We start from the raw sequence: 22,838 nt of genomic DNA, 5'->3' as shown, positions 1-22,838 counted from the left end.
CAGGTATGAGGTTATTTTTTTATACAAAAATTCAAATTTGTTTTTATTTATTGAGAATATTGTGTTAAAATTTAAAATTGGTGATTGTTACAATTTATTATTTTTGAGATGGTTTCAAGTTGTTAGTAAGGATTAATTATTAATTTCTCATATAAAATTTACAATTTTTGTATCATTTAGTTTTTCTTAAAATTATTCTTCAAGTACCTATGTTAAATTTTATATAAAATGAAAAAAAATTATTTTTTGTTTTTATTTAAAATTTTAATTCATGACCTTGGTATATGATAAATAATTATGATAATCTTGAAACTGCCATAAAATAAATTTGGGATTCAGAATACTGGAAATCTAAGAATTGCTGATTAATTAGCATGAACTAAGAGTGTTCAAATATTGGATTTTTATTTATAATATATTTGTAGTTATGACTTAACACTCCAATAAATATTTGTCTAGCTTAAATATTTATTATTTCAATAGTTAAAACTAAATAACTTATAAACTAAAGGGGGTGCATAGTGGAGCATATTATCATGAAAGTTAGAGAATTAAGACAAAGTAGTGTCCATAATTTGTTGCCATGCTTGGAGGTATACGTAATTGTGAAATTAAACATCTTGATCTTTACTCACATTTATTTCTAAATACTATCCCTAAATTATATTTAAGTATTATAAAATATAAATATTTTTTCATATTATCATAATAGTATAATTTTGTTAAAAATCCAAAAAAAAAACTGTGATAGAATGAATTGAAGAAATTGAAGAAAAATAAGCAGTAACACAGTGTATGACTGCTGCGGCAGGTAGGTTAGGTTAGGTTAAAAATGTCTATAGAAGTCATGACTTACTATAATACCTATAATATATAAATATATAATATCTAATGTATTCAAATATTTTTTGGTGTTACAGTATAAATTATTTATGAGAAACCTTGTATATTAAATTTTCAATCCTTAACTATAATATTTAACGTTTTATCAAAATAACTTGCAAATTTTCACAACATACTGAATTCCTTCATATTCTAACTTTAAAACATATTATAAACAATATATGACTATTTCTGATAGTTATAAGTTTTAATTGATAGACGAACTACTTAGGTATTAAGAACCTTGAATTAAATTTTTTATCGACATTTACAGAAAAAGTACCTACTGAAATTATCAAATGTTAAATAATAAAGAAGAAGAATAAAAATATTTTTTAAAACGACCGCAATTTGAAGAAAAAGTTGATATATAATAATTTGGTCAAATTTACAAATGTCTATGTCTAAGGCTTTTAGGTCAAAAAAACAATCGATTTGTTAACATTTTTGGATGAATTTTCCATTTCAAATCCACTGTTACAATTCTAATATAATATATTAATATATAACATATATAATATATTAATATATAAGTAGGTACCTAATAGGTAATTGCTATTTGTTTAAGTAAAAAATATTTTTAATTTAAGTAATAGATGTATATATGTAATATTTGTATTTGAAAAAGGTCAAGGGCCCCACAAGGGTTTGTTCCATTTAAATGTGTAGAATTGTAAAGCCTGTGGACGTAACTGGAAAAAAATTTCGGGGATCCCTTGAACTTCTCCCCAGTATTACGGTAAAGCTCTCTAATTTAAAAACTGAGATAGCACTTATAACCTATAGGTCGGTTCTTAGTATATTAGAACTATATAATGTTGTTGAAGGCATAATATCTGCTGTAAAATGTTTCACCTTTCATAAAACTCTTGTTTAACTTACTTGATAAAATATTCTTGCACTTGTGTACCTATTTGAATTGGAAATTTTAAGGACAGCATTATTGTTTTTATGTATAAATGAATGTTTATTTTTTAGATACAAAAACAAGAAGTATACGTAATACTAATATGAACATTTTTTTTCTAACTAATAAAAAAATTAAATGTATACAAAAATTCAACAAGTTAATAAATCAATAATTATTTACAGTGTTTATATACGAGTGTCGAGTATTAATATAGGTATACATTATTACTTATAAGTAAATAAACGCGTCTTACAATTAATTGTGAGCAAGTATGAAATATATAAATGATCCTACAGAGTCATATGTATTGAAAAAAAAACACTTAATAATTTGATCATTTGCAGCACTGTTCAGATTTTCCCATCAATCCGTTACACCGTCGCCAAGTTTTGACCTTCCAGCCGGGTCCGAGTATGTTGCACCAGTCTCCGGCTGAATGTGCATGGCAGTCGAGCCAGCGACACTCAGCATCGATCGTTGTGGCTGCGACCAGTAACACTAAAAATTAAAAACAAAATTATTATTCCAGTGTACCTACCTTCATACATTCTTGTATTGTACGAACAGAAAATACAGAATGTCAACAATATTTTTAAGTTTAATGAAATAGTTTTAGCTGTTTATGCGTTAAAACTTATATTTTATATATTGTATATTACCATCGGCGTTAATGAGCATAGTAAAGTAAAAACTTTACACTCAACTTTTTAGCCTTCTTATTGCATATATGTTTTTAGCCCGTTCTAGTTAAAATCTTAGTTCTTGTGTAAAACAAATATATAATGCTTTAAATGAATTCGACAATTAATAATTAAATTTAATATGTAAGTGTAGGTATAATATACCGATAATCATTATCGGATAATGTGATCAATGTGGATGTACCATGTACGACTTTATATATGAGGAGAATCAAACTTCAATACGAATCAACGATAGCACATCAGGTCGGATTTGACCAAAAATACTAAACAGTGATGTGGCTATAATATTTAATATACAGTCTTACAAATTATTAATTAACAAACAAGATTTTCGATAATTGTATTCTTTACAAATTTTCATTGAAATAGGGGTAAACAGTTATAAGACAGGTAGGTATCAGGTATATTTTATATTTATTTTATTCTTAATGATTAGTTAGGACGAGTAAGAGACTTAAATTTCGATATTATTGAAAATAAATTTGAAATAAGACTAGGTATTGCTATACCTAGTCTATTATATTAATTTTAGAATAATAAGATTAATGATAGTATAATTTAACATAAAGAAGTTCATTCTTGAATCCTTTCTGCTAGTCTGACCCTCTGACCCATTCTATAGTATAAATACAGGCAATACAGCCTAATTTTCGAAATTGCTAATTGATTATCTATGAATTAGTTAAAATACCTACAAAATATGAAAATGCCAACATTTTTAGCTAAAAACGTCTGATAATTCAGCACTAAATTTTTTTTTTTTTTAAGTGATTAAAAACATTCATATTAGGTATTTACTTCAAATTGCAGGGAGGAGGGTCATATACGATCTAAAGCTTGCGCTAAGGAAATATTAGAGCTGTACATTTTGTTTGTTTGTTGTAAAAAAAGTGAAAAAATTTGACGATAATTTCGCTCGAATAATAAACATAATACATAGGTACTATCATAAATTATTAAAAATAATGTTATATTATACTATTAAACGGCATAATGTGTATAGATATTAATAATTTAAATAATAAATTCCTTTAATCAAATTTTAAAATTATTTAAATTGTTTAGGTTATTAATTTAATTTGTTTGTAGGTTTTTGAGTAGGTAGGGTAGGGTTGTCGTGTGTGTGTGTATGTGTGATAAGGATATGGGAGTTTACCAATTGCGCTCTGTCTTTTTTGTGGTCGATCGTCGATAGACCAATAATTGTGCTCAGTTGTTTTCAGGGATTATAAATTATAATATTATTCTACATTACACCTAGTATATAAAAATACTTTTATAAAAATATGTATTATAAATAGACTTTTTCAGTCAATACAAAAAAATTATACAATGAACGTCAATATTAATAATAATTGTACAATATAAATCTATACCAAATCATACACATAGATACACGTCAATAATAAATAATTAATATACATAAAAATATAAAAGACAGTGTGTGAAACGTACAAATTAGGCAGATAAAATATAGGTAATAGGTAGGTGGATAACGATCATTAATGATACCTAATGAAAACTAATAAACTATTGTTATACTAGTAATCTATCTCTCAAATTCATACTTTATAATATGTTCGTTAATAATAATAAATAAAATATTTTATATTTCGCCCTACGTCGAGTCGGGTTAGGTACTATTATCAGCTTGTAGCTTGTCGTATTTTCCCGTAATTTCGTATATTATGTTTTGCTTTAAATTAAGTATATTTGAATGTATATTAGTTAGCTTTTTTTTAATTGTGTATATATATATATGTAACTTTTTTCGCCGTGTAGTAACTTACTTACATATGTCCATGTAAAAACAAGGAACCTAAAATATAAGTAGCGCAATTGGTATACTGACCTAAAATACAAATATTGTTTTAGGCGCAACTGGTCCATGCCCAAGGATCATGTATACGTTGCTAAAAACCCAGGGCGGTCCCCCATTCGGGAGCTAACAACTGCGGCCGGTACGTACACTCAGTGCGTTTCCGCAGAACGAGCTTACGACCACGCCTCACGTTTAAAAATGTTTCGATCTCTTGATATTCATAGATAAATATTTATCATCAATATTTTAACGCTGTGTCTATATACGTCCGATCATGGTCGGTAAGATAAGGAGTGCCAGACTATGGTATATAGGAAATAAAATGTACACCCGACCCACGATTTAAGATATTCCTTAGATCGTGATATGACCTAATAGTTCCGTAAAACAAAATTTTATGAACTGCACATTTTAATTTAGAACTGCAGATCAGCACAAGGTCTGGTATGCTTACACGAATACCTGTCACCTTAGCGTTGACGTGGATGCATAAGTAGCTTGGTACCTACCTACTATTATAGGGCCAACTAAATTGATTAATGTAATAATGGTTAGGTAATTAATTACTTACCCACTGTGACGACCAAAAGAAGTACAGACAAGTTGCGATTCATGTTGATGTTTGAGTTGTTAAGCGAATAGTGAGTTGATAGAGTAAGTTCTTTCGACAGATGAATGGTAGATTATGTTGTCTGGGGTGTTAGACTTGTTCTTTTATAGGACGAATATTGATGATTGGATGATTACATACTAGGTGGTAATATTGTATTCATATTACAGTTATTAAACAATATTTGATTACTAGCCAATAATAATAATATCCGACTTTGTATGAGGATAAACGCTCACAGGAAATTCCCAATAGATAATAAACGAATAATGGTAGTGACTAATGAGTAATGGGATAGGTAATCAGTAATCAGTCGAGTCGTGGCAGCTCTTCAGAGCAGACGTACCTAGTGGTCGGTAGCTCTCCAGAGGAAGTCACTATCCAAGGCATCGTCAAATCCGTGCGCGAGGTGTGTTCTAAACCACGCCCAGCGTCCAAAAGCAGCAGCCACACGCACGCAGGCGTAACCACGCCCAGCGGCCAACCACGTCCGTTCCCGTGCGCGCAGGCGCACCAAACCACGCCCAGTGACTAACCACGAGGCACTCCGCGTGCACATGCGCAGATACCTAGCCGTTGGCTACTAGACCTCGTGTGCGACCACCAAGACAACAGTTCAGCCGGGACAGTGAACAAGACAAGTCGGACCAACAAACAGGCAGCCGAAGACAACACATTGCACCAGCGACCCGGGGCTCGGGCCCTTGGTAGCACAATGTCTTACACCAGCTCGGACGGTGAAATGGACCTCACTAACCGGGTCGTGGCGGCAATGACTGGTGCAGACGCCCTCAGTTGGAGCTCCGGCGCCCCGTTCGAGCCTGAGAAAAAAAAGATGAAGACCACAGAGACCTCCCAAGCCACCTTGGAACCACCTCAGGTCAACGGGAGCGTCTGGTGCGTGAGACTCAGAGAAAAACTGAACAAAACAAGGTCCATTCTTAAAGCAGCCGCCTCCGATACCAAGAAAATCATCGAAAAAACAGCGGACGTTTCCTTGAAGGGATACTTACATAGCCTGCTAGTTCAAACTGATGAGGCGCACCAAACGGTAGATTCCCTTCTCTCGAAGAAGGGGAATGTGCTGAACCTACCAGAGTTCGGACCACTTCACAGAGAACATACCAGCAACAAGAAAGTCTCCACTGCTGATGCCTCCACGGACATGATTCTGACCCCAGGTTATTGGGATAGTCACGTGGTCATAGAGTCGAAGGCGGTAACTGCTCGTAGAAGAACACGGAAACCAAAGTTGCCAAGCGGCCAGCTCCCGCAGGAAGTACAGACGGACGTCGCGATGGAAACTGACACGGAAGACTGGTCCCAAGTTGTCAGCCGACGCACCGGGAAAAATCTGACGACGGCAGCGCGTCAGCCCACCGCCGGCTCCCGCTCGCAGCCTTCAGGTTTTTCCAAAAAACCACCAGCGATACTCATTAAAAATGCCGACGGGAAGAGTTACAGAGACACAGTATTGGCGGTACGCAATTGTGGCCTGACCAGAGCAGAGATCGGCACCAGCGTCACCATGAGACAGACGCGGGATGGATGTCTTCTTCTGGAGCTTCCCAAAGGAGGAAACTCAGTCACAGCAGCCAAACACATAGTCTCAGCCATGTCGCTAAAGCTAGGAGACACCGTGGGTAAAGTTCTTCAGCTCGGCGTACAAGTGGAGGTCGAGGTGCTGGACATCGACGCAGCCGCCACCGCAACAGAAGTTTTGGAGGCTCTCCGTAACGCCATCCCTGGTCAAGGCGACCCAACCGTCAAGATCGACCGGGACGTAGTCAGTGATGTCAGGATATGGGGCACACGATCTGGACAACAGATTGCCACGGCAAAAATGCCTAAACACGTTGCCACCCAAATATCCAGAGTTCCGATCGGGTGGACCATGTGCCGGGTCCGACCCAGGACGCAGCCACCAGAGAGGTGCTTCAGGTGCCAGGCCTTCGGACACAACGCCAGGACCTGCACAGCAGAAGACAGGACTGGCGCCTGCTGGAAATGCGGTGTGATAGGCCACTCCATGAAGAACTGTACCGAGGCGGACGACCGTTGCATAGCGTGTGAAAACGCCGGACTGCAGAAGGTCACGCATAAGCCGGGCTCGGGCGCATGCGCTGCCAGGAAACAGTCGGGTGGAGCAAAGACGTCAGATGATTAGTTTCCTGCAAATTAATCTCAACGCAAATTGGTCAGCGGAGCAGCTCATGGCACAGACGGCGGACGAGATCGGGGCGGACATCCTCATTGTGTCTGAACCAGCTACCAATCACGGGCACGAAGATCGATGGTGCTTCAGCGCCGACCGCAAAGCCGCCGTGGGAACATCGTGTCACACAGCACTCAGCCACGATGGCCGGGGCTCCGGCAACGGGTTTGCTTGGCTCTCTTTCCGTGAGCTGACCGTTTTTAGCTGCTACTTCAGACCTGGGGCCACACTGCTGGACTACGGACTCTTCCTCGACGACCTCGAAGCGGCGATCCGCGCTAGGGGAAATGCCTCGATTATCCTGGCTGGTGATTTCAATGCCTGGAACATCGAATGGGGCTCGAGGACTAACAACCCTAGAGGCGGTCCGTTGTCCGATCTCGCCACCAGCCTAGGACTGATCCTGGCCAACTCGGGTACCACGCCCACCTTCGTGAGAGGGGCAGCCACCTCAATAATAGACGTCACATTTTACCGAGGTGTCAACGTTACGGGATGGCATGTACCTGAAACGGAAACCCTGAGTGACCACAATTACGTCTGCTTCAGCACGGCGAATCAGGCCCAGGCCCAAGTTCAAGCCGAACTCCCCGCCCATGCCCACCCTGGCTGGTCCGTGAAGAAGTTGAACGTTGACGCCTTGCGCGGTCACCTCAGCACCACGCGCCTAGGAGCCACAGTCGGACCCATATGCGTTGAGAAAGCCTTGTCCTCGGCGAATTCGCTTGACACTTTCCTGTTCGGCACCTGTGAGGCATCAATGCCCAGAAAAAAAACGGGTCCCCAGGGCAGGCGACAAGTGTACTGGTGGTCGGAGGAGATCGCTGAGCTGCGGCGGCAATCCCTGGCCCTCCGCAGGCGCTACCAAGCCTGCCTCAGACACGTAAACCAGCCTGGCGTCCAGGAAGCGAGGTACTTCTACATCGCTGCAAAAAGAAAGCTTCGCATAGCCATCCGAGAGGCGAAGAGCAAATCCTGGGCTGACCTCTGCGCTCAGATCGACTCCGACCCCTGGGGTAGACCATATAAACTCGTAATGAAGAAACTAGGCTCCCGCAACCCAGCCGCGGACTCCAGGGGCAGAGAGGCTGTCATCGCCGATTTCCTGTTCCCGGCAGCCCCCGTCACGGATTGGAGCTTGGCTCCTTCCGCAGCGGTGCACAACATCTTTCAGGCGTTTGACCCGGTGCTGAACACGATAGAGTTTACCAGAATCATTCCGGAATTCAAGCCAGAAGAACTCAGCAGAGCAGTCAACAGACTCGCATCGGGCAAGTCAGCTGGACCTTCGGGAATTCCCAATGAGATCCTCAGGGCTACCGTGTCCGCCCAGCCCAGCGCAGTCCTTAGCGTTTTCAATGACTGCCTCGACGCGCTGACGTTTCCAACATGTTGGAAGAGGGCACGGCTGGTGCTGCTCCGTAAGCGCCCAGACAAACCTCCGGACGCCCCGTCGAGCTATAGGCCGATCTGCATGTTAGACACCCCAGGCAAGTTGCTCGAGAGGCTCCTTCTCCAAAGACTCGAGGATCATCTGGACGAGCACGGGGGACGGAGAAGAGCCCCTAACCAGTTTGGCTTCAGGAAAGGATTCAGCACGGAGTGTGCAATTGGCAAGGTACTCGGCATCGCCGCACAGGCAGCCACCACCCCGAGAAAGAAAAGTATCTGTGTTTTGGTGACTCTGGACGTCAGGAATGCCTTCAATTCTTTGAGGTGGCCTGTAATCGATGCAGCTTTGAGGCACATCAACACCCCGGAGTACCTGGTGGAGATGCTCCGGTCTTGGCTGACTGATAGAACGCTGCTGACTGGTGAAGAGATGGCGGAGAGGCCGGTGACCTGCGGAGTGCCGCAGGGCTCCGTTCTTGGCCCAGCCTTGTGGAACGTCGCCTATGATTCCCTCCTGACGATGGACACGCCACCCGGGGTGCAGCTCGTCGGCTTCGCGGACGATCTCGCGGTCGTGGGAATGGCCGTGACCGGGCAGCAACTCGAAGACGCAATCAATCCCACACTCATGGCCATTGACGACTGGATGCGTAGCAGGGGCCTGGAGTTGGCTCATCAGAAGAGTGAAGCGGTGATCCTGTCTCGGAGACGGGCGTTTGTCCCACCTCGACTGACGATCAACGGCCACCTGATCCCACTGCGAAATGAAATCAGGTACCTCGGGGTCATTCTGGACAAGCGTCTGACTTTTGCAGCCCACACGAACACTGTCGCAACGAAGGCAGCCCGCTCAGCCGCTGCTCTGTCCAGGCTTATGCCGAACATAGGTGGACCGGTTCAGTGGAAGAGGAGGCTGCTAGCGTCCGTTGTAGAAAGTCAGTTGTTGTACGCCGCTCCTGTCTGGATCTCCACCATCACAGACGTCGCCAGAACGAGAGCGATCTTGATCCGTCCACAGAGGACCGCCGCCATGAGGGTGATCCGGTCCTACCGCACCGTGTCGGACCAGGCCGCTCTGGTTCTGGCCTGCATGCCGCCCGCCGATCTGCTCGGATTGGAAAGACGCAGTATCAGGTCCCGACTACGCGACGTTTTGGAACCCGGCGAACAACGACCTTCCAAAGCAACCGCAAAAAGCGAAGCGAGAAACGCTACGATCGGTGCCTGGCAGGCTAGATGGCAAGCAACCTCAAAAGCCGCATGGACGCGCTGCGTCATCCCTGACTTGGGGAGATGGCTGGGGAGGACCGTCCCGTGGGTGCCTCTGACGTTCCACATGACACAGGCACTCACGGGCCATGGTTGTTTCCAGTGGTACCTCCATCGTATGGGCAGGGCCACCAGTCCACGTTGCTGGCAGTGTGCAGACGACTCGGACACCGCCGAACACACATTATTCCAGTGCGTCTACTGGGAAGGATTTCGGGAAGCTCTAACCTCCCGGCTAGGTCGTCGTCCGAACACCATCGACGTGCCCGACATAATCTGCGGTCCAGTGTTCGAGACTCTGCCGCTGGACCCAATCGATAGGCAAGTGGTTCTCATAGAAGCCGAGGAAGTTTTTAAACTTTTTTACCGTATGGTGGAAAACATCCTTACCACGAAGGAGGATGAGGAAAGGCGTCGTCAGGCCACAGAAAGACCTCCGAATTCACCGAACTAATTAAAATTACGCATACCTATAGTTAAGTTTCAAAAAAATGTAGCCGAAGGCAAGTTCTTTACTATTGTACAACATCCATTGTAATAGCTAGCGAACGGGAGACTGGCCCGTCGCAGCTACTAAATGTGTAATTGGTTATTTTTATCAATAAACGATGGGGGCCGGAGGAGAAGTATTGGCACCATGGTTCCTCCTCCGGTTCTCGATACTAACGAAAAAAAAAAAAAAAAAAAAAGGTAATCAGTAATCACTAATCAGGATATTAAACACTTAATTAATCTACGAAGTCTACGAGAACTGAAAAAAGAATGAATTTTAATTTCCATTTTATACATTCGTATTTACCGACATTACGTATTCCAAAGATCGCGGGTAAGTAAACAATCAAAATATTAATTTATTCACATATTATTGTAAACATCACGCATTCACGTGTATATATCAATTAAATTATTGGAAAATCCCGAATAATATTTTGTATAATTATTAATTACCTACTAACCAAACTATGTTTGTGTTTTAAAATTATTGTGTATAGACATTATTAGTTAATGGAATCAAACCACTACAGGTTATTATAAGGTTAGGTCATGATATATTATCTCAGAGGTTTCTATTCATTTATTTTTTTTTAAATAGGAAAATCTCTACACCTATTGGTGTTCTTATTATCAAGCAATATTATTAGTATTTTATTTTGATTGCATATGATATTAAGAGCAGTTAGCATGTACCCAACTATTATTTCTATGTTTTTTTAGATTCTGAGTGGAGCGAGGAATGTATTGATTTTACCATGATGTGTGTTTTTCAAAAAAAATTTTTTCAGTTCATCACGTTTTGGGGCAGTAAAAGTGCTTCGATTTTTTGACTTCAAGTACCTCGTTCGATCAGAAAGTGAATCAAGTTGGTACTTTGGGGGGTCAAAAGTAAAAAATTCTTAATATTTTTCTAAATAATCGGAATAAACAAACTAAAAGTTAAAAAAGGAAAAAATGGGAAATTTTACGCACAATCAGTTTTCCACACAATTTCGATTTAAGTAGAATTATTTATAGGCATATGCAATCTTCGATCATTATTAATTTTTTTTAAATTCACGCTGGAGTTAAATATTCATCGGGAGATCTTGAAGTAAAACACAAAATAATATTAATTCGTCAAGAGAGCATAAACTTAATATTTATTTAGGTTCCTAGTACTTCAATACCAAAAGGAACATTACTATCAATACTTATTACTACAACTACGTATATATTATTAACAGTAATACCTGGATCGGTTCAATTGAGAGAAGCTAGTGGAAATGAAACCGAATTACATGATGGTTCTTTTACAAATTGTTCCTATAGAAATTGCTATGGAGGATTGAGCCACGATGTAGACATTTAATTAATGTGTATACTTGTCAAGCATGGAAATTAACATTTATTTTCTTGTGTTTTTAGTACTATACAACGATTTCCTTATGGCCGATTTCTATAGATTTAGCTTGTATTGCAGCTTCTATTAGTAATATTATATCAACATTAATATTTGTACCAAAGTTATTACAAATAATGGGACAAGATGATGTATTTCCACTTATTAAATATTTAGCGAAAGGCTATGGGAAAAATAACCGACCCTATCGTTCCATGATTTTCTTATTAATATGTATTGTTATAGGTAAAAAAGGGTAAAGTACGGCCAGCAAAACTAGGAGGGTGACCGTCGCGCGCATATAGTGGCAAATTGCCAGCTATTTTTGATGTTACCTTATATGATAATATAGTACATGTTGCACGGATACACAACATTTTTCATAAAACAGATGAAACATAGTTGCGATGATAACTATTCATTTAATAAATAATACGTTTAAAACCCTCGGCTTACATGAAATCAGTAGCCTGAAGCGCAACGGTCGTCCGTCTAGTTTTGGCGGCCGTACTATTGTTTACGTACTATTTACATAATAATATTTTATTTATACTAATTTGTAATTGTTAGCCATAATTAATAATATTTGATTAAATTTCAAGAGAAACTTGATTTTTTTAAATTTGAAAATATTCAACATTTTTATTAAAGAATATTATTATAGTTTTAATGAATAACAAGTAATAAATAGTGTTATTAATTAATACTTAATAAATAAAATGTCTAGAAATAGATTATCATTTTCAGAAAATTATATTTTAGATTCTGAACGAAGTGATGAATGTATTGATTTTACAATGATGTGTGTGTGTGTTTTTTTTGTGTCTGTGTACAGCATAACTAGTCGAAATAATGCTTCGATTTCAAACTTTGGGGGTGGTTTCCGATGTAAAAGTGAAGATCCTTGGTGCATAACTAAGTTTATAACTAAGGATTAAAAATACAACACTAAGTTTTCCATAAGTTTTCCATAAGTAGCTATAGAGAAAACTCGAAGTATCATTATAGGAAAAATTTTAAGTGCGTTTGAATTTTAAATTTTTACGAAATAGCGTAACGATAACGATTTATCCTGAAACGATTTTAAATATTTGTTATTATTCCCTAAAGTATAAGTCGTATATACTTGAAAATTTTATCAGTTATTTAGATTGGCATTTTCTTTACATGATTTAATTTTCAAAATATTTTGACTTTTTTTGAGATATTTATAGACGACTGAAATTTTCAATTTTTCTGAAAATTTTTTTTTGATGTGTCGATAAAAACTTTTTGGCCCTATCAAAATACTTGAAAATTTAATACAAAGTTCGTCATAGGTTATTCTTATAGTGAATAAAAAATCATAAGAATACATAGGCACAATTTTTTTTTACAAGCGTTTATAGTTCAAATTTTTACGAAATCTGTCGAAAATGCGAAAATTTGCAAGTAATTTTGAAGCTGAAAAATCATAAAATTTTTTTTGTTTATAATTAAGGATTAAAGGAATATATTGGTGTTTAAGGTCTAAACGCCCACTAGAAGAGAGAAGATATATTTTTAAGATTTCTACAAGAAGTATTAAATAACTCCATATTTACAGATTATAACTATACGGAATAAACAGGTATATATAAAGATAGATAAACAATAGTTAATGTATAAGGTGTTTATTGAGTATGGAGTTATTGGAATATTGAACACAGCAGTGATTATAATAGTGTATAATAGATTTTATGCCAGATATGGATTTGATAATGACAATAAAAAGTTTTAGAATTATCAAGTAAACTATGAGGTCTAAGATCTGAAGTAACATAAGCATGATTGGCCTGGTGAGGACAATTGAGATGATCAGAAAATATCTCGTAAATGATTGAATATTTTTTTATTTTTTTAAGGCTTCAAATACAAGGTTTATTAGCCTACAATGGTTTACATGTCTAGTGGTAACAATTAGTTAAAAGAAATTTGATTTTTTTACATTAAAAATTTAATTTACATATTCATTGTTTTAATGTGGCGTTGTTGATCCGTTGTGTTATATGTTCGTTGTGAGATTGGCCAACTTGATGCAATTTGTAATGGTTTTTCTTGTCTTGGTCCCGAGTGCGTCTTTGAGTGCGGATTGTATATTGTAGATTTAAATAGCTATAATTCACTACGGACATTAATATTTTATAACAATAACATATTAATTAATTGTGTTTTTAGATTTATAACAAATGGATAAGTCTTGCTGCAGCTGTTATCTGTATTTCATTAATGATATTTATTAATACAAAACAGTCATTAATTATTGCTTTTGCTGTATGTGTTATATATATAATTGCTCGTATAAAAAATGAAGGTTTGTTAAATTACATATATTACGAGCCTAACTAATAAATTAATCGATAGTTCCAATAATAAAAATTATATTCAATTAAAGTAAAGAAACGCGATTCTTCTATGAAAATACAACAAATTAAAACGATTATAAGAAGCTTGTACAAGGCCGATACTATAAAATACCATATTAAAAACTATTTACCTAATTTAATAGTGTTTTCTGGAAATCCTGAGTCAAGGAAAAAGTTAGTATCCTTAGCTCATTTGATCACAAAGAATAACGGTGTTCAAATGTGTGTCAGCGTTGAAAAGGTTAGATATAACAAAAAATGATAAAATGTGTAACATAATATAACTACTATAATAACATAATGAATATATATATTTAAAGATATCAATGACACCGAGACAAAAGAAAATATGCATTGACAAAGGGTATCAATGGTTGAGGAGTTCTAGAATCAAATCCCTATATGTTGTCCTTGATAACTTAGAATTGGATTTAGCAACTCATATGATATATAGCTGTGGACATGGACAATTAAGACCAAATATAACAATGATTGGATACAAGTCCGATTGGTTAAATTGTCCGTATCAAGACCTTCAAACTTATTTAAATATTTTCAAGTAAGTATAATCTTAATTGTTTTACAGTAAAAACCCACACATTTAACATGTTATGTTGAAATTAATAATTCCTTATTACTGTTGTAAATATGAATGACATGTCAACAATCGTGGTTCGTGTGTCATCAACCGAGGGTTATGATCTTCAGAATTTGTTAATTCGTGACTTTAATCACTTAGATCGCAACGAAGATATTTCGTGCGAAACGCAATCAAGTCAAAATATTGGAAATCAACAAAAGTATAAATATCTTAAAATATTATTTAAATTGTTTTATTCATTAAAGTTTTAAATTTCTAAACATATGTTGAGTTGCTGAAATACTCAGTCCGTCCGTTCGTTTAGAAACCGGAATTCAGCACGCTCGTAGAGTGAGCTTTCATAACTTGTTTAATTATAAGTTTTGACATTTTATATCCTAGGTGTATCAGGCTTTAGCCGAACTCAGTATTCGAATGTTGTTCATTATTAAAATAATAGGATTTATCTAATAATAGAAAGATTGAAATATAATCTAGGAAAATATTTTCAGGTCGGATGATTGCTATGTTAAAATAAACAATGAGGAATTTTCATTCGAGACGAAGAAACGAAATAATGGGACTGTAGATGTGTGGTGGCTGTACAACGATGGCGGTCGATATATTAAATAAGTATACTTATTTTTAAAGTAAATTATCTTAAATATTAATGTAGACAACTTGTTGAAGTAAAAAAACTGTTTTCAAATTGTATTTAGGGTTATCGTTGATCATTGCATTTATATTAAAACATAGTATTACGTGGAAAAATTGTAAATTTCGAATTTTTGGAGTTACAAACAAAGTTGAGTGTTTGTCGGAAGAAAAAAACAAGTAAAAATTATGATTTTATGAAAAATGTTCAATTAACTAGTAATTAAAGTAGGTACATATTTATTACGCTTTTTCCAGAGATATATTGTTTTCATAGTACTAAATAATTATTGAAATTTATTTTTTATTATTTTTAATTACATTATTTTGTGTAGGTATATAAAATCTAGAAATCAAATATGTACAATAAACATCTGTGGCTTGTACTGTATGGGAAATCGTTAAGTGATTAAAACTCCCCTCCCCCTTAAATAAGAAATTTAATCTTTCTTCATGAAAGTTACCACTCCGTTATACAGTATTAATAGTAATTTATGAAAAATTATTGTTAGCACAACTTCTTAACAAAATAATCCTGTGTGTATTACTGGTTTGTTACGATACCTACCAAATAGCTTATATGATATGACTTGATAATTAATACACAGCTTAATTACGAAATAAGCAGCCAGACATAAATTAATACTTAAGAAACTGAATTGTATAATATGAATAAAAATTAGAGTTTTTTCCCGGAATGAATAATTAGTTAAGTTTTTACTTTTTGTCCACTTTATATTAAGTCTTCTATAAGAATATTATTTTGGTTAATAATTTCCATTTTCCGATAATTATATCTTATTTGTTTTTCTTCAGAAATTTGGTTAAAATATTTTCATTTTCAAGTAATAAGTATAAATAACAATGCAAACTGTTTTGGAAAATTATTCACTATATTATAGTTTTACCTAATTTAAATGTCCAAAAATTAATAATTATTAAATTGAACATGACACATTATGATATTATAGATTATTTCCCATAAGTATAATTAAATATAAAGCCAAAAAAATAAATATAAATATATATAAATACACATTTATTTTTATTTTAGATTAGAACAGTTGCTATCACTGTATCGAATAGATTTTGACTACATAGATATAATTTTAAAAGAAAACACTGGTACTACAATGATGGCATATTTCAATTCTTTATTGGCATGCGCAGCTTCCAAAGGTAACATAAACTCATTGTTATATGTCAATTATCTATGATATATTATATAGGCATTATATGTAAAATTATCATAAAACTCTCTATATTATGAGTTTTGGTCCGTGTATTTACAAATAACAGGTTAAAAATGTTTTATATTGCACGTATTTTAACTAAAAATTCTTTATTATTTAAAAGTCTGGTTAAGGGCGGATAAGCTTACCAGGAAAATGGAAATTTCCTGGTGGGCTCTCATCCCTATTTTGGCAATGGAGCCTTTTATTTCATGCAGGGGCCTTTTTTAAAAATTTTGTGGTTGACCAAAAATTACCCACCAATGATCCCAGTTATTTATGAAATTAATTAATCAACCGTTCAAAAAGCAAAAATTACTTTATATAATAATTTGAATTTATTTTTCAGACAATCAGGATGATTTCAAATTACAAACAGAACATATTTCTGATACGTTATTTTTAAGAGATTTAATTGAATTACATTCATTTAGTTCTGATCTTATCATCTTGTAAGTATATTATTTAAGTTTATTTTTATATAAAAGATTGATTTAAAAAAATTAATTCCAGAACGACTCCAAAAGATGATGAGGGTATCAATATATTATTCATGTGTTGGATGGAAACGATTACTAGAGGATTGCCACCGTGTATTATAATCAATGGAAGTACAGAGCAAGTTCTTGCCGTCAATTCTTAAATCATTAATATATATATATCTAATATACATAGATTATACTTTATTTATGTATGCACTTTTGAACATTTTTCTTTTTCAATAATAACTAATAGGCATCTACCTACCTATTGTGCTATATACAAGATATAGATTATAGTACAACTGTTTCCAGAGTTGATATTTTCCAAACAATTTTTTCTGGGGTGCCAGGATGATGTTACCGCAACATAAGCACTGCTATTACTGAACAACGAGTTCTATAAATATTATTATTTTTCATTAAGTGCACCATTATTTGTACCAGTTAGTACCACTGAGATTGAATTTGTATACTTTACATACATTTTAAGAGTCATATCTACTTAGGGTTGCCAACTTTTAAATTGTTTAATGTAGGACAATTTTTTTCATATCCAATTTATATACCATAGTTTTAGTGGCATAGCCAGGATTTTTTTTAGTGGTTGATGGTGGGGGGGGGGGGGTACAAAGTAAAAAATTAAAGGACAACTAATATGGTAATTTATCCTGGTTAATGGTTATATGTACATATAAACAATTTCCATTCCCGCTATGCGCCATAATTATATTATGATTTAATGAAAAAAAATATACATCTAAGACTAATACACTATATTTATATCACTTTTATTGAATTGCTTATTGACTCTTTTGAATATTTGACTTAGAGAATTCAACATATAGTATATCATGAAAATTAATAGTAAATACATATTTAAATATTTAAAATAACAGAACAATATGGTTATAGGTCTCTTAGATTATCACAGATTACCACGATTTAAGATTAAAAAAAATATAAAAAGAAAATTCATTATGTTCAATATACGAGTAAATAGGTATTTTCGTAAAATGTAGGATTGTCCTACAAAAATTTATAGTATTGTTGGACGTAGGACAATTCAAAGAAATGTAGGACAATCCTCCCCAATGTAGGACAGTTGGCAACCCTATTAAATCTACTTTTTGTCATTGTAAACGACAATGCTATTTTGCTATTTTTTTAACAATCAAAAGATAAATACTTATTAATATCTATTATTAGCTTTAGAAATTATTCAATCATTGGTTTTTGTTATTTTATTATGAAATTAATTATATATATATTTATAATGCAAATAACATTTGATATCGTTTAATATTGATTCTTTTATTTAAATTTTAAAATGTTCAGATTTTCACTCAGTAGACAGTATAACAAGTCACTTAAATAGTACATCTTTGGAACTTCGATTAAATTAAATGAAAATGAAATTAAGATACCTTTTTTTATGAAACCTAATATATATAAGAAACCATTTTGTTGAACAAATTTAAGGCGGGTTTGACAATAGTCAATAAACACTTGAATTAATTCTGTTGGTGATTAAATCTATGAAGTTGTATCCTTGTTGGTCTGGAACTATAATTAACAAATATGGTGGTTCCAAAAAATCAATGGTACAGAATTATTATGTGAAATATATTTTTTGTTTTTTATTCATAAAAAAAGATAATTACAATTTACAAAACTCTAATAAGGTAATAAATCAATAATTGTTTATACCAGTAATAATGAAATTAAGTAAATGCGTCTTAAAACTAATATTGTGCGCTGGTATCAAATATGTAGATGGTCCTACAGAGTCATATAATATGTAATGAAAAAAAAAAAATAATATTGATTTCATCATTTGCAACACTGTTCAGATTTTCCCATCAACCCGTTACACCTTCGCCAAGTTTTGATCTTCCAGCCGGGTCCGAGTATGTTGCACCAGTCTCCGGCTGAATGTGCATGACAGTCGAGCCAGCGACACTCGGCATCGATCGTTGTGGCTGCGACCAGTAAAACTAAAAATTAAAAACAAAATTATTATTCCAATGTACTTTCATATATTCTTATATTGTACGGACAAAGTGTCAATATTCTTTAAGTTTGCAAAATAGTTTTAGTTCTCTATATATTATAATAATTAATAATAATAATCATAATAACAATAAATTATATATAGAAAGGAATATTATCATTGGCGTAACTGAGGTATTGGGAACTGAACTTCTTGAACAATATACTTAACCCCATATAGACGTTTTGTGCCTTTGTAGACGTCCTTTGCCCTTTTTGGTTAAAATTCAAACCCTTGCATAAGCAAAAAAAAAACTGCCTTGGAATTAATTCATAAGATGATTAATTATGATGTATTTATACAGGTATTTAATATACTAAAAATAGATTGTTAAATAAATTATCCAACTATAGAAAATAAAAAGGGAACTACCTAGGTAGTTCTCTCAAGAAAATTAGAGATAATAACATAATTGATGCGAAAATAATGGGTGTGTACAAATATTTTATAGAATAAAAAAATTCAAAGTATAGTATTTTGTGAACTATGTGACATATAATGTATTTATGTGCTACTTATAACTATATGATACTACTATTTACTGTGATGAATCTGAAATGTTTGTTTCTCAGAACAGAGTACATATTACAAATGTACATTGTTCGTTATTACCTATTATGTTTGTGGCTGGGATGTTTTGAATTTCCCAGTGTACAATAGGAAGATTATTGTGGTGGCTACAGGCGCTACAGCCTATTTGAACCCCAGAGTAGTACACTTGCGCACCGAGGGATATGGACAGATGCGCGCGAAAGATAAGGTGCTACCTGCCGATTTATAACCCATATATGCGCCCATTTCGTATTCAACGTTGTCGTTGTGATTCTTATTATTATAGATTATATTTATCTTAATAAATACTTAAATTATGTAGATTAGTAGATTATATTATTATAATCTATTATTTAGACAATTATTAGTACTTTAATAATTATAATTGTCTTTAAGATTATAATTTAAATTTTATAATTTTTTTAACATTTTGGGTTTAAAAAGATTAGTCAATATAACAATAACTAACATTAAATTTAAGAATTCTATGTTAAATAACACTTAATTAATTCACACTAAGTTTGATTTACTGTAGTCATAATTCATCTCACATAAAATGATTTAAAATACAATATATGGTTAAGTACATGCAATTATTATAAAAATTAATACTGTTGTTTTTTTCACACGTCATAATATAATAAAAAATTCGATAATTATGAGTGTAACGTAAGAATTAAAAATAGTTAAAATGGGAAAAATAATATGTTCAATAGTTTTGACTTTATAAGGTATTAAGAATATTGCTTGTATTGCTTGTATTCCAGAATAAAGTTTGGCAACGTCGCACGGGTTTAACACATTTTTATTAAAAATATTTCGGGCGCAAGTGGGTTATAAAAAAGGTGTGATAGGCACAAATAGTTTGCACCGATTGTGCGACCAGATTGTGGTAATGATATTATGAAAATAAATTAATGAACATTCGAATCCAATTATGTGTTATGCAATTATCAAACATAATAAATTATATTATAATTTTTTTAACTTTTTAATGACATGTGGGTGATGCTTCTAGCTTCTATACATTAATTATTTTGAACTTTGGTTTTCTAACACCCTAGTCCATGTAGCTATTAAATCCTATTATAGTTACACCCATTTGTATTTTGATATATGTTCAACAATATAATAGTTGCACATAGTTCTACGACGAAGATGGATAGTTTTCTTTCTTCAATGGCATGCGAAATGTGTGTCTACAAATCTAGGAATGTGACTACTGACTGGTGATGGTGAAGGAAAATAATCGTAACAAATTGTGAATCGCACAAAATTTTTTGAAATAATTTATGGCTATGAAATAACAGAAAAATCTTTTAAATTTTTTATCATAATATTTGTAATTTATAATACAACCCAAATGTTAGTAAAAATTACAATTTTCGTTACACTAAATATTCATTTCTCGTGCGTGTAACTTCTATAGAAACATCACTGTTAATCATTACAAATAAATTAGTATAGCGTCGTTTTAAATTATCGTACAATTTCCAACCACTGTGTCAATATTGTAGTATTTGGTTACAGATTTTGTTTAATTGTTTAATATTATCAAAAATAAATAAAAGTAAGTTTATGCTGAAGTAATGCCATGATAAATATAACTTTTTAATTTTTAAATATTCAATCCGTAAAAATGTAAAATAGTTCTACAATAGCATGTGAGTTAAATGGATATCATTATATTTACTATAAAATACACTTGAAAAAATAAATTCCTTAACACCCAGTGGTTATACTTTATATGTTTTTGGACTTTTGGTTAGTTTCAACTTAATTTTTGAAAGTATATTTAATAGTTAATGGTAAAAATATATTAAGCACCTAAATTTGCGTATACCAAATATTTATACACTTTTTTTTTATTGTTGTATACACAATCTGTATCTCAAAGATAAATAATAGTATTAACTAAAATATAAACTAAAAACATGAATCAACTTGATAAAAGTAGCCACCGATGATACTTTTAAATTATTTTTTTGAATTATTTACTTAAATATTAATACATTTAAAATTTAAATATAATGTTTTCTATAAAAATAAATAGTATTTATTTAAGTACTAAATGACTAAATTATTATTTATTACTCAAGCTCTAAACTGTCAACAATTATTTCTAAATTTCCAATTAATGTTAATTATAACACAAGTTTTAAAAAGTTTAGATTAAAATACTTTTATTTGTAATAATAAATTTAAATATTTTGCAGAGTACTTATATAATTAAAGACTAATTAAAAAAATTAGGGTGGGCACCTAACCAGTAATTCTATTTAATTAAATTATATTAAGTAGATTTTTCCTAGTTATCAAAAAAAAAGAATAGTAATTATGTAGATGCTTCTACTTTTAGTAAAAGTTAACAGTTAAAATGTATGATATGCTAATATGATACTATGATACTATATACATGTCGGCTGTCACCCGTTTTAAAGTGAGTACATAATAGCACCACTATAATTATAGGGCTAAATAAAAAAATGTAGTTAGTACTTACCCACAGCGACGACCAAAAGAAACAAAGACAAGTTGCGATTCATGTTGATGTTATTGGAGTTGTTTAAACGTTATTTTAACTCTTGAACAGTGAGTTGATATTGACGTTTGGAAGGTTATGTATACTATATATTATATACTTGTTCTTTTATAGGAAAAATATCACAGATCGTATGATTCATAGGTACTATAGGTAGTATATTCCTACAATAGTTATTAAACGATAATAATTGTTTACCACCTACCTCATAATGATCACAACAACAACAATAATATGGTTTCTTGTATGTTGTTAAATGCTCAGGTAATTCCCAATAGATAATTAACGATTGCAAATCAGATTTTTAAACGTTATTATTAATGGACAAAGAGTACAGCAATTAGATACAGGAAAGTGCTATTTTTAATGATGTATATTTTAATAATAAGTTTATAATGACATTACGTATTCAAAAGACCGTAATATAGTAGATATTCAAAATATTTCAAACATCACGCATTCTTGCAGATATCGTTAATGTTAAAGGTAAATCCCGTACCTACGTTTATAATGTTTATATTTACTAAGCAAATAGTAGTTTAAAATTATTACTTAATAAGATCAAACTCTAGTAATTAAGTTAATTATTCATTATGTAGTTTTTTTTTTATTTTAAATAATAATAATACTTTATGCTGATTGCACATTATAATATTATGTATGCGTATAACATAGCATGTTC

At 33.7% G+C, this 22,838-nt stretch overlaps 3 protein-coding genes across 3 annotated transcripts; 1 reads left to right on the top strand and 2 right to left on the bottom strand.

Annotated features, from left to right (window-relative positions):
- Nucleotides 1-1,822: 1,822 nt before the first annotated feature.
- LOC107171435 (uncharacterized) lies at nucleotides 1,823-5,050 on the bottom strand. Its single transcript, XM_015521677.2, has 2 exons — nucleotides 4,890-5,050; nucleotides 1,823-2,290 (listed from the first exon to the last, which is right to left on the bottom strand). Exons 1-2 carry the CDS (start codon nucleotides 4,930-4,932, stop codon nucleotides 2,127-2,129), a joined length of 207 nt encoding a protein of 68 aa, XP_015377163.1. The 5' UTR covers nucleotides 4,933-5,050; the 3' UTR covers nucleotides 1,823-2,126.
- A 6,303-nt stretch (nucleotides 5,051-11,353) lies between these two features.
- Nucleotides 11,354-17,228, top strand: LOC149055822 (bumetanide-sensitive sodium-(potassium)-chloride cotransporter-like; the record flags this gene model as incomplete). The annotated part of the gene is made up of 12 exons (XM_089226956.1): nucleotides 11,354-11,392; nucleotides 11,450-11,638; nucleotides 11,707-11,937; nucleotides 13,877-14,012; nucleotides 14,094-14,305; nucleotides 14,385-14,623; nucleotides 14,703-14,864; nucleotides 15,157-15,260; nucleotides 15,364-15,478; nucleotides 16,353-16,477; nucleotides 16,880-16,982; nucleotides 17,044-17,228. Coding segments are annotated over 12 exons (1,785 nt in total), but the record flags the coding sequence as incomplete, so codon positions are not given.
- Nucleotides 17,229-18,621: 1,393 nt separating this feature from the next.
- On the bottom strand, nucleotides 18,622-22,278 carry LOC149055821 (uncharacterized). The gene is made up of 2 exons (XM_089227519.1): nucleotides 22,118-22,278; nucleotides 18,622-19,006 (listed from the first exon to the last, which is right to left on the bottom strand). Exons 1-2 carry the CDS (start codon nucleotides 22,158-22,160, stop codon nucleotides 18,843-18,845), a joined length of 207 nt encoding a protein of 68 aa, XP_089083645.1. The 5' UTR covers nucleotides 22,161-22,278; the 3' UTR covers nucleotides 18,622-18,842.
- Nucleotides 22,279-22,838: the final 560 nt, after the last annotated feature.

This window comes from Diuraphis noxia, unplaced genomic scaffold, assembly GCF_037042655.1.
Source record: "Diuraphis noxia isolate RWA-SAM2 unplaced genomic scaffold, SU_Dnox_SAM2 contig0004, whole genome shotgun sequence".
Classification (NCBI taxonomy): domain Eukaryota; kingdom Metazoa; phylum Arthropoda; class Insecta; order Hemiptera; family Aphididae; genus Diuraphis; species Diuraphis noxia.
Note: the sequence above shows the minus strand (reverse complement) of the source record. Positions and strands in the feature narration are given on the sequence as shown.

Excerpts from the sequence above, each read along its gene's own strand:
- LOC107171435 (XM_015521677.2), bottom strand. The coding sequence starts at position 4,932 with ATGAATCGCAACTTGTCTGTACTTCTTTTGGTCGTCACAGTGG. Across the intron at positions 2,291-4,889 it reads TCTTTTGGTCGTCACAGTGG|TGTTACTGGTCGCAGCCACA; the intron begins GTAAGTAATTAA and ends TTTAATTTTTAG.
- LOC149055821 (XM_089227519.1), bottom strand. The coding sequence starts at position 22,160 with ATGAATCGCAACTTGTCTTTGTTTCTTTTGGTCGTCGCTGTGG. Across the intron at positions 19,007-22,117 it reads TCTTTTGGTCGTCGCTGTGG|TTTTACTGGTCGCAGCCACA; the intron begins GTAAGTACTAAC and ends TTTAATTTTTAG.